This window comes from Balaenoptera musculus, chromosome 17, assembly GCF_009873245.2.
Source record: "Balaenoptera musculus isolate JJ_BM4_2016_0621 chromosome 17, mBalMus1.pri.v3, whole genome shotgun sequence".
Taxonomy (NCBI): domain Eukaryota; kingdom Metazoa; phylum Chordata; class Mammalia; order Artiodactyla; family Balaenopteridae; genus Balaenoptera; species Balaenoptera musculus.
In genome coordinates this window covers 81,027,215-81,039,657 of record NC_045801.1, presented here as the reverse complement: position 1 = coordinate 81,039,657, position 12,443 = coordinate 81,027,215, and the positions used below count along the sequence as shown (strand labels likewise).

General features: G+C 41.4%; 1 protein-coding gene across 2 annotated transcripts in view; it reads left to right on the top strand.

Moving 5' to 3' along the window:
- Nucleotides 1-12,443, top strand: part of SPIDR (scaffold protein involved in DNA repair) — a 229,963-nt gene that overhangs the window by 27,471 nt on the left and 190,049 nt on the right. For both annotated transcript variants that reach the window (XM_036829918.1, XM_036829919.1), the window contains exon 3: nucleotides 10,478-10,691. In XM_036829918.1, the coding sequence (XP_036685813.1) occupies nucleotides 10,478-10,691 (214 nt within the window). The remainder of the gene's footprint in view (nucleotides 1-10,477; nucleotides 10,692-12,443) is intronic.

Below are 12,443 nucleotides of genomic sequence, written 5' to 3'. Positions count from 1 at the left end.
CACTGTACTCCTACTGGGATGTGCACTGCTCTGCCTAATTGTAGATTTTGCCTATTTTGACCTAATTTAAATGGACTTAACTGATGAATTAGAAGTTCTTCACTAGAATACCCTTTATTAATAGTTCTTAGAGAGTGAGAGGGGGTTGAGGGTTGATAGTGGAGGAAGTATCAAGAATAACACGGCAGGACTCCCCTGGTGGTGCAGTGGTTAAGAATCCGCCTGCCAAGGCAGGGGTCACGGGTTCAAGCCCTGGTCCAGGAAGATCCCACATGCCACGAAGCAACTAAGCCCGTGCGCCACAACTACTGAGCCTGCGCTCTAGAGCCCGTGCGCCACAACTACTGAGCCCGCGTGCCAAAGCTCCTGAAGCCTGCGCGCCTAGAGCCCGTGCTCCACACCAAGAGAAGCCACTACAATGAGAAGCCCGCGCATCGCCAACGAAGAGTAGCCCCTGTTCACCTCAACTAGAGAAAGCCAGCGCGCAGCAACTAAGACTCAACACAGCCAAAATATAAATAAATAAATAGATAGATAGATAGACCCAACACAGCCAAAATATAAATAGATAGATAGATAGATAGATAGATAGATAGATAGATAGATAGATAGATAGATAGATAGATAGATAAATAAATAAGAATAACATGGCAGTAGGGACACCCTGGATTCTATCAGCACATCAGTAAGTGTATCTTCAGTTCTTTTTGCTACAAGATTTACACTGTGTTGGCCTGGCGGTGGGTATGCTCTTCTCTACAGATGCACATGCAATTCTGCCCTTCTTCAGGATTGCTTAGAGGAGGGTGGGTATGAGTTCTAAATTCTAGAGGACTCTACTAACAATCCGCAATTAGTAATTTGTTATTTTGTAATTGGGTTCCTAAAATTTTTCTCATCACATTTATTTACTTTTCAGCTGATGTTAAATTTATAAAAATAGGGATATTTAACAGCCATATGACCATTTTAAGGTACTTTTGGGTTTTTTTTTGGCTGCGTTGGGTCCTCGTCGCTGCGTGTGGGCTTTCTTTAGTTGCGGCGAGCGGGGGCCACTCTTCATTGTGGTGCACATGCTTCTCATTGCGGTGGCTTCTTTTGTTGCAGAGCACGGGCTCTAGGCGCGGAGGCGTCAGTAGGTGCGGCACGTGGGCTCAGTAGTTGCAGTATGCAGGTTCTAGGGAACGTGGGCTTCAGTAGTTGTGGTTCTCAAGCTCTAGAGCACAGGTTCAGTAGTTGTGGCACACGGGCTTAGTTGCTCCGTGGCATGTGGGATCTTCCCGGACCAGGGATTGAACTCGTGTCCCCTGCATTGGCAGGCAGATTCTTAACCACTGCGCCACCAGGGAAGTCCCATATGACCTTTTAAAAGTTGTTTTCAGTGTGATTTTTGGACACCATTTTAATCCTGTTTTCTGAGCCAAAAATATTACCTGCAGTACTATGAAATAAGTACTGGAAGTCTTTTTTTAAATATGGAAGTTTTTTAATAAAGAAGACCTTTCTTAGTCTGTACTCAGAGTGGAAGGGGTCAGTTTGCACACTAGGTGGTCCCATACACACCACACCTTGGAAAAAAAATTTTTTTTCTTTCTCTGAATAGCACGGGGAACTTTATTTATTTATTTATTTATTTATTTATTTGCATCTTTATTGGGGTATAATTGCTTTACAATGGTGTGTTGGTTTCTGCTGTATAGCAAAGTGAATCAGCTATACATATACATATATCCCCACATCCCCTCCCTCTTGCGTCTCCCTCCCACCCTCCCTATCCCACCCCTCTAGGTGGTCACAAAACACCGAGCTGATCTCCCTGTGCTATGCGGCTGCTTCCCACTAGTTAGCTATTTTACATTTACACCTTGGGAAATTTAACGTGTTATAAGCCCCTGTCTCAGCTTGGGCAGCCATAACAAAGTACCACAGACTGGGCGGCTTAAACAGCAGACATTATTGGTTACAGGTCTAGAGGCTGGATTTCTGAGATCAGGGTACCTGTATGATCTAGTTCTGGTGAGGGCTCTCTTTCTGGCTTGTCGGCAGCTGCCATCTGGCTGTGCGCTCATGCATAAAGAGAGAGAGAGGAAGAGAGAGAAATCCAGCTCTTTGGTTTCTCATCTCGTAGGGACACTAATTCTGTGGAATCAGTGCCCCTGTCCTTATGACCTCATTTAACTTTAGTTTCTTCCTTAGAGGCCCCATCTCTAACTATAGGTACACTGGGGGGTTGGGGGGGGGCTTCAGCATACGAATTTTGAGGGCCGAAAACATTCAGTCTATAACATTCTGCCCTTGGCCTTCCATAATTCATGTCCTCTCACATTCAAAATACATTCATTCTACCCCAGCAGCCCCCAAAGTCTTACTCATTCCAGCATCAACTGTACAGTCCAAAGTTTCATCTAAATATCATCTAAATCAGATATGGGTGAGACTCAGGTCTGATTCGTCCTGAGGCAAAATTCCTCAACAACTGTGAGCCTGTGAAAGCAGACAAGTTATGTGCTTCCAAATACAATGCTGGGTCAGGTACAGGGTAGACAATCCCGTTCCAAAAAGAAGAAACAGGAAGGAAGAAAGGGGTGATATGTCCCAAGCAAGTCCAAAAACTACCAAGGGAAGTTCTAGTAGATTTTAAGGCTCAAAGACAATGCTCTTTGGTTCCGTGCTCTGGCCTCCAGGTCCACTGGAGGGCAGTGTCGCCCCAGCTCTCTTGGGCCTCACCCAAGGCTCTCTGCAGAGGCACCACCCCGAGGTAGGGAGGGGCGGCCTCGCCCGCCCAAACCCTAGAGGCAGCCCTACCCTTTGAAACCCAGGAGAACTATCAGCCCTGCCCCGGGCCTGTGGCGAGAGTGCCAGCCCTTATGATCTCTGGATTGCCTTTAGGGTCATCCTTCCCTTGTCTGAAGGACTATGCACATTAGCAGAATGGTTGGTTCTTTTGCCCTGTGGGAAGTCTAACAGCCTTCCTTCACTTCCTCTGGTCTGTGTCTCCTTCAGTTCGGACTGGCAGTGCTTCTGCTCCTGTAATCACATAATCTCTTTATTGAGTGGTAGTTTAGCTACACCTTTGGCATCCTCTTCCAAACATGCTTTTTCATTTTTTTGCAATATGAACAGGCTGAGAATTTTACAAATCTTCCTTTTTGCAGAACAATTCCTTCTTCAGTCCATCTGTTTTCTCTTGCATTTTATTGTAAGACGTCAGGAGGACTCAGGCCGTACCTTTAACATTTGCTTAGAAATCTCTTATAACTATCTAATCTCACGACTCACATGTTTCATCATCCATACAACACTAAAAAAATTCAGCCAAGCTCTTTGCCATTTTATAATAAAAATTGCTGTCTTAGTTTGGGCTGCTGTAGTAAAAATACCATAGACTGGGTGACTTAAACAGCAGACATTTATTTCTAATAGTTCTGGAGGCTGGGAAGTCCAAATCCAAGGTACCAGTTGATTTGGTTCCTGGTGAGAGCCTCTTCCTAATTTGTAGACGGCTGCCTTCTGCTGTGTCCTCACATGCTAGCGGAGAGATCCTCTCTCTTGTGTCTCTTCTTATAAGGGCACTAACCCCATTCATGAGGGCACCACCTTCTTGGCCTAATTATCTCCAAACGGCCCCACCTCCAAACACAGTCAAATTAGGGATTAGGGTCTCAATATATAGATTTGGGGGAGGACATAAACATTCAGTCCATAGCAATCACCTTTCCTCCAGTATCCAATAACTTGTTCCTCATTTCCGTTTGATACCTCACCAGAATCACCTTTAACATCCATATTTCTAGCAAGCACCCCCAGACTCCTCCAGCCTCTGCCCATTACCCAGTTACAAAGCTGCTTCCACATTTTCACGTATTTATTATGGCAGCATCCCACTTCATGGTACCAAAATCTGTCTTATTCGGCTTGGGCTGCCATAACAAATGACCATAGATGTGGGGCTTAAGCAACAGACATTTATTTTCTCACAGTTCTAGAGGCTGGAAGTTCAAGATTGAGGTGCCGCCGTGGTCAGTTTCTAGTGAGAACCCTCTTCCTGGCTTTTAGGCAGCAGCCATCTGGATGTGTGCTCACATGGCCTTTCCTCTGTGCTCAGCAGAGAGATATAGGGATCTCTTGGTGTCTCTTCTTCTAAGGATACTCGCTAATCCTGTCAGGTCAGGGCCCCACCCTGGTGACCTCATTCAGCCTTAATTACTTTCTTGGAGGCTCCATCTCCAAATACAGCCACACTGTGGGGTTAGGGGTTCAACATACGGATTTAGGGGGGACACAAACATTCGGTCCAGAGTACTCCCTCTTCTCTGGTTTTGTATGAACTTTGCTTAGGGATCTATTGCCTTCCTGGAGCCTTTGTATGCTTTTTCCTTACTTGGATTTCTTAAAAAATGGGACCTTCTATTGCCCATTCACCCTCTACGGAACAATACAGGCTACCCCTGCAGAACAAGTCATGGTGGCAGGCCTGGTGATAGCACTGTGACACGGTGATCCCAGGTGGCTGGCGTGCTCTGCTAAGTGCTGCTTGTTCTCATTGCTGGGGACTGTGATGAACGTTACAGTCTCCTGGTTAGTGTTGTCTCGTCTTTTTTTTTTTAAGAGTTGGGTTTCGGATTTCTGTTTCATGCTTAGAATTATTGTGGCTTTTGGCAGAGAATATTTTAAACTGGGTGAAAAGGCCAAAAAAAAAAAATGTAGAATCAAGAAGTGAAAGCACAATTGTTTACAGTTCAGTAAGCAGTTGTGGTTAAGAAATGTGTCTGTTCATCATTGCCAGATGACTTAAAATTTTATGGGGGAGCATAAATTTTAAACAAAGAGTGCTTTTACAGGGTAAAGATGTAAATTTCTTCAGAATTTAGTTTTTAGGTATTATAATCTAGACCTCCTGCTTAGAGCTTTATGAATTTTATTGTGAAATTATCTGTGAAATGAATCTCATGGCAGCTTACAACATTTCCTCAGAAACTAAAATTTTGATGTACCAAGCATTAATAATAATATAATAATGCAGTTAATTAGAGAGTCACTAATTGAATACTCACAGGCACATAATATTGCTGGGTGTTTGGGATCATTGGTAAAATTAAGCATAGTTGTAACCTTTCAAAAGAAAAGATAGTATAATTGTGTACAAATAAGTACAATTCAACTTTCAGTGCATAGTAATGAAAAAAAACCAGTGGTACAATACAGTGAATAGAAAAAACATCATTTGGATTTGATTTTGGACTGTACTGTTTATTTTTCTTTTTGGAGCATCACTTGAATTACAGTTTATTTTGCATCCTTTGGGTAAATATCAAAACCAATTGAGGTGAGGGAGGTAGGTCAAAACCATCTTGGTTGGCAGTGAAATCAAGAACAGAAAAATAGTCCCCAAAATTCTTTACATCAGTTTGTATTATTCGAGTTCATTCAGCTCATATATATTTTGTTGGTATTTATCCAAGTACAGCACAGAGTTCATGATTTAATAGACCAAATTATTCATTTTATGTGTTAAAATCTTGGTACAGTCGTACAGTGATGACATAAAAGAGAGTGATAAACCCTGCTGAATGGAAAAGGGGAATTGTGGTTAGAGAATTCACCTGGGAGACGGTGATGAAATGCTTTCTTAAAGTATGGGTATAGAAACAATTTAAAGATACTTGAGTAGAGCTGTGGAATTTGAGGGTAGAGCAGTGAGAAGTAACTGGTAACAAAGGTGTTTCTAAACAGTGGACAGTTGTCTGGATTACTCAGTGGTTGGCGCCTGAAGGATTCAAGAACAGAGGTGGCTGTCGTTAAATTTACATGTACACAGGGCCACTCTGGAGGGCCTTGGGTTAGGGCAGAGTAGTCAGGTACCAGACTGCGGAGGTCAGTTAGGGCCAGGCTGTTGTAATAACTAAGAGGTATCTCAGCTTTAATAAATCCAACACTGATATCATGACACCACTGTTATCCCCTGTCCCTCGCCCCTAACACACACACACACACACACACGCACACACGCACACACACACACCCCTGCTCCTCTGTCTGCACAGGAAGCAGGTGAACTTTAAACTCCCCTGATCTCCATCCCTGACCCTTGCTATGCTGTCTTGCCCTCCTACCCCAATCTGTGTGTTTGTGTGTGTGTGTGTGTGTGTGTGTGTGTTTGTGTGTGTGTGTGTGTGTGTGTACATGATGGGTGAGGACTGAGGAAAAAAGTAATGGTGGGCACCTGTTGATGATTTGGCCTGAAGAAGAGAAAAAGTACCAGTTTCAGAGAATAGTAGGGCATATATTTTAAAGCAAGACACTTTATGGATTAGCCTGTTAGAATATCTATGAAGATAAAGAGAGGAATAATACAGGGAAGATCCCAAATTACTCTGTGGTCATCGTTTGCATAATTAAGTGGAACAACTTAAAGTTAGTGCAACAATTATATTATGAAAAGTATTTCATGATAAAAAATTACAGATGTTTCTGTCTCTATAGGAGGATGATTTCAGTATTTCTCGCCCCGTACTAACTTGCTTCACCTGGTACTTTCTTTTATAGTTTTTGTTAATTTCTTGTATAGTATTTTTTGTATAAGTATTCGTGAATGCTTTCCTCACAATATATATTAATTCATCAACATAACCCACTGAGGAGGATTGGAATTAACATGCGTATAAATGGACCCTAGCCACCTGTATATTTCAAATAAGTCATTTAAGCCAGGAATCAAAAGTATATTTTGTTCTTATATTACTTGCTCGATTCTTTTGTGGCCTCTTGCTCATTTAAAATCAAAGACTTATTTTTTAGAGCAGTTTGCTGATAAAATAAATCACCCAGTCATTCATGCATTTATTCATCAAATGTTAGCCTTTAAGTTCACTATTTGCCATTTTGACTACAGAGTGTTTCATCTGCTCGGCATATGTATGGATAGAAATTACTAGATCCTGTGGTGTATTTCCTCTGTGAATCGTCTGTTCCTGTGTCTTAACCACTTTGGTGCTGTGTTGATATCTGTGCTTTCCATTTGGTCTTCGGGGCACTTCTTCCTCAGCGTTTGGTTTCTGTCAAATTATACTCTTCCTTTTCAGTGTTGAAATCCTGACTGTGCCCAACCAACGATAAGCCTCACTTGAGTCCATTTCTCAACCTGGTGTGCTTTTTCTTTTCTTTTTTTTTTTTTTTTAACATTTAAACAAGTCCAATGTTTTAGCATAATAAAATAGAGAAAAAAAGCATCCTCAGTTTCCTGTCTTTAATTGCCATTTACCCTCGAGACACTGCAAGTATAGGACTTGTGAGAATACTCAGTTGTGAGCATAAAATCTGCCAGTAATCCTCTCTAACCTTAAGAAAGTCATGTGAGCAACTAACTTGTTCAGTTTTCTTATTTGTCAAAAAGGGAGATTAATATCTTCCTTACCTGTTTCATAGGGTTATTGTGGATCAAGTACCATAATAGATTTGAAAATGCCTTGAAAAGTTGGTATTGTGACAGTGACTGATGACAGTGGCAGCCATTATTTTGTATGGGTGACAGACCGGGCCCTGCACTGTAGGCTTTCTGTGCTCTCTCTCTCTCAGTGTTTGCAGTGTTCTTGACTATAGCTGATACGATCTCCGTTTAAAAAGGAGGATACTTGTAAGTGTAGATAAGGTATTTGAGGATTTCAGAGGGAAGGAATAGTTGCCTCTGGCTGAGATTCAGGAGACACTTCCTTGACAACATGAAACTTTGACTGAGTCTCACAGCATTTATGGAAAATGTTGCCCCACTGTCACAGAATGGCCTTTTATGTTTCATCCATCTAACTGCAAAACAGTCTTCTTCGTTTGTAAAACCAGTATCTCTTGTGCTCAGATTGAAAGCTTGCACTGAATGCATAACTTGTCTTGGGTTGTCCCAGGCTCTTTCTCCCTCAGAGGAAGAGGAGGAGATGACGCTGCTTACTTTCTGCAGGGAAGGCAGACCACTGGCTTCTCCTCAGGCCTGTGTGGGAGCACGTCCTGTGGGAGGGACTTCACGGTGCTTGGTGGAGAAGTGCTGTTCGCAGCCCTGTGTGCATCCAAGGTAGCACTCCCAGACCTGTTTGGTCACCAAGCATGCTGTGTTGATGGTCAAATCAGGGTTCATAGTTATTAGATATTGTCAGGCGTTCTCATAAAAATCTTCAAAGAAACTGCAGTCAGTAGCAGTGTGACTCATCATAGATATATAGGTATTTCTGCTGCAATACTGTTTATGTGTTTCTGTAGTGTCTTGCCTTTTGTAAGATCTGTCAGCGTCTGTGTGGACTGTAGGGTTGGGGGCGGACCACTGAAAACCTACATCGCTTGGTCATCAGCCGCACATGACAGTGATTGGTTACCCGAAGGGAGAACGGTGCTGCCCGGGCACCACTGGCCGCTTGAACTCCGGCAGGACAGTGGGTGCTGGAGAGCACGGGCCATGGGGCTCTGGACAGCGGCTGCTGCCGCTGGCAGAGGATAGTGTTGGGGGTAACCCCTGAGTACAGGTAAAAGTTTTAAAAATTCCTAAAATATGTCCAGAAATTTGCCTGTGGCTAGTGCAGTCCCTAACACTAGGGCTTTTCCCTTTGCTGCCAGTGAACTTAACTCCGCCCACTGCCTTGCTGCCCTGCCCAGGAAAAACGGTGTGTTCACTGCAGTGACCCCCACATATCCTGACTTCTTTTCCTGTTCACCAGCTGAGGGTGAGCTACTTTTTATTAAAAAGTCACCTGTCGTGGCACAGCAGACTCAGTCTTCGCTTCCTAGGCAGTGCCGTTCTTTAAAGTGTGTTTTTACTCCCCGTAGTGACCAGCGCAGCTTAGCCAGCACAGCTTAGGATGTGCTTGGTCACATCCTTCCCCCTTCTGTTTCCTTCTTACCTTAAGAAACAGTCTCACGATAGACACATACTTAGAAATCATAGTTCCAGATAGTGCTCTGGGGAGATGCCATGACCTTGCTTCATACATGAACACTTGCTGGTGGCACTCAGAGAGAGGAGGGCATGGAAAACTTGGGGTCCAGGGGAAAATGAGTAGAGAAAAGTGAAAGGGAGAAAGAAATGGAAACGAAATTAAACTATATAACTAAGGCGCTGGTACTGTTTAAATGTTAATTTTTATACTCACTGTTAACCAGTTAGCTAAAGTGGTAATGAAAGTCATATTGGTGTCTGTTATTAGCAAGGCACTGTGCCTGACACTTAGGTTTTATCTCATTTAATTCATTTATTTTTTTAACTAAAAAGCAGAGAGTAATTAAAAAAAAGTGTATTTACTACCTAGAATTAATAACACATATTAATCTTTTGTCATTTTTGCTTCACATATTTTTATAACAAACAATACGGCAGATAAGTCTGAAATCCCCTGGGTTCCCTTGCTGTGTCACGCTCCTCTTTCTCGCGTGATTCAACAGTTACAGCGAGTTTTCTGTGTGTCCTGCTAGTCCGTATTTATGTACTTGTATGACGTATGTATCTGTAACAATATTTTATTGGTCTTTGTGTTTAAGAAAAATAACATTATGGGTGTTAGGCTGTACATATCTGTTTACCCCTCTTGTATTTGAGGTCTCTCCAAGCTGATAGATACAGATCGGGTCCATTCACATAAGCTTCTGTAGAGTGTCTCTTCCATGAACCCACCACAGTTTACCCATTGGCTATGGACTGATGCTGGGTTGCCTCCTCTTACAAACAACACTGAAATGTGCAGCCTTGTCTAGATCTCCTGATGCATGTGACAGAGTTCCTGGGTACATAGCTGGGATTTCCAGGTTATAGGCTATGCACACTCTCAACTTTATCTTATTTAATTCTTAAAAATGTTAATCGAGGCAGGTGGCTTGATCCCCAGTTTACACATGAGAAAAATGAGGTGTTGAAATGCTGTGTAACTTGGCCAACTTAATTAATAAGAGAGCCAGTGATTGAATCCAGATCGAATTCCACCCATTTAAATCTAGAGCCCTAACTCCCATCAGTCCACAGAAATCCTCAACTTGGAACGTCCACGATCGTGAGAATACTTGCAGCCGGCCAGTCATGCTGCGTCGTCTCAAAGTAGACAATCAAAGCAGGGCATGAGGTGGAGAGGACCCGGTCATACTCCCTTTGTTGTGATGTTTGAAAGGGTTCAGGTTTTGGAGTGAAAACATGCCTTGTGAAGTGATGGATCTGAGTTTTCCATATGTGCAAGACTGTTTCTTTATGATAGAAAACTGTTTCTTATGTTGCTTAAAATGTATATATTAAATGCAACATGCAGGTTATATTGATTAAAAAAAAAAGATGTTACCGTGAGCATGTTAGAGTCTGTATTTTACTTTGCAAAGTATCAATATATAGACCATTTTCTCCAGGTGAAGAAAGCTATCTGAAAGTGATTCTCTTTTTCATGATAATTTTATTCACACTTGGACCATATGTCTTTTAGACTTCATTTTTGCTTTTGTTCTTTTCTTCACCTTCTAGGTATAAAATCTGGTATATTAACTGTGAAAATTCTAGAGCTTCATGAGGAATGCACCATCCAAGTTGCAATGTGTGAGCAGTTATCGGAGCTGCAGGCTGACAGCTCTTCTCAGGGTGGGGCCCCTGGGACTGGCCTAAAGGTTCTCTTCGCCAAGGAGACTGCACGCTGCCTCAGGGGACTTCCACAAGACATCATCCGTATCTACCCTCCCTGGTGAGTGCAGAGAACCGATCCCCACGGTCACCAACTGTGAGTTTGTCTCAGAAGACATTTTTATCAGGAACATTTTTGTCACTTTATTATACAGTAATGCCAGGGGATGGAGCCAGGATTCGACATAGATTTTAGGTAACAGAAGCTCTGAACTGTCTCTGATGGCTCGTTTGTACTTCTGGTAGCAGATTTTTGATAATTTGGCGGGGGTGGGGAGGTGGTGAGGGAGAAACAAGCACATCAGGATTCCTGCTGAAGTGGTGTGTTGTTATGAAATCTGGCTGTTTTTGTTTTTATCTTTCTTAGAAATATAATTTTAGTAAGAGTGATTATGTGACAGTAGAATAATACACATTAATTTAATACTTCTTTGCTAATTACTTTAGGGGGATAAAAATCATGAATTAAGACATAATAGGGTTTGATCTTCAGGGGCATAAGTGGTCATTAGTGGATCAGAAATTATTTTTGAGGATACCATGTTTGTTTTCTTCTGTATAGGGTATTAATTTTTACCACCAAAAGAAGAGGGAAGGTTTGAGCAGACTTGTTTTAAGGGCTGTTAATTTTATTGACAGTTTTTAAGTTTCATTCATCTGTTAAATTCTTAGGTTTGAATTCAACTTAAAGATCTTTAAGTTAAACTTCTTCCCCAGAGGAGGGATCTTTTCATTGTGTCCATAGTGAGTGATCATCAGTCTCTAATTAAATTCTTCCACAAACAGGCTGAGGATATCAGAGGGGTAACTTGCATTACTTTATTTTATTTAAATTTCAAATACATTTTTAAATTGAACAATGTAATATACATATAGAATCATACACAGATTATAAGTATACATTTCATCAAGTAATCACAAAGTGAATACATTTCTGTCCAGTCCAAGAAATAGAATGCAGTCCATACCTGAGACTGCAACACTCTCCTGTTTCCTTCCTCTCCCTCCTGCTCCAGGTGACCATGATCCTGACTTCTGATGCAGTTGACGCCTTTGAATGTGGGTTTTGTGCTTCTCAGTATATTGTTACCATAATAACTTGTAAAGCTTATAGCCGTTTCCACTGCTGACAGTTTCTCAGCAGTCACATCAATACCACCGTCAACATTTTTATGACTGCACATTATAATTTCTTTACTCTTTCCATATTCTCAGCATATAATATATATCCATTCTTTTGCTAACATAAATAACTCTTTAATAGATATTCATATATACGTATTTACATATTTCAGATTATTTCTCAGAGTAGATTTTAGGAACTGTTTTAGTGGATTAAAGGATATACCTTTTTTTTTTTTTTTTTTGCTTTTAATTAATTTTTTTGGAGTATAGTTGCTTTACAATGTTGTGTTAGTTTCTACTGCACAGCAAAATGAATCAGCTATACATATACATATATCCCCTCTTTTTTGGATTTCCTTCCCATTTAGGTCACCTCAGTGCAGTAAGTAGAGTTCCCTGTGCTATATAGTATATTCTCATTAGTTGTCTATTTTATACATAGCATCAGTAGTGTATATGGGTCAATCCCAAAAGGGTATACATTTTGTTGTTGCTGTTACTGCTGTGATTTCTTGGTACAGTTAAGTAAACTATAAACCTCATAGTAGAGTACCTGCTGCTAGTCAAACTGAATACTTTCTCTTATATTTATTTACTGATGACAGCTTCTCTTTTGCAAATTGTTTTTCTTAACTTTTACTCATATATTCATTGGGGTCCAAGGGATATTCTTATCAATTCATATATC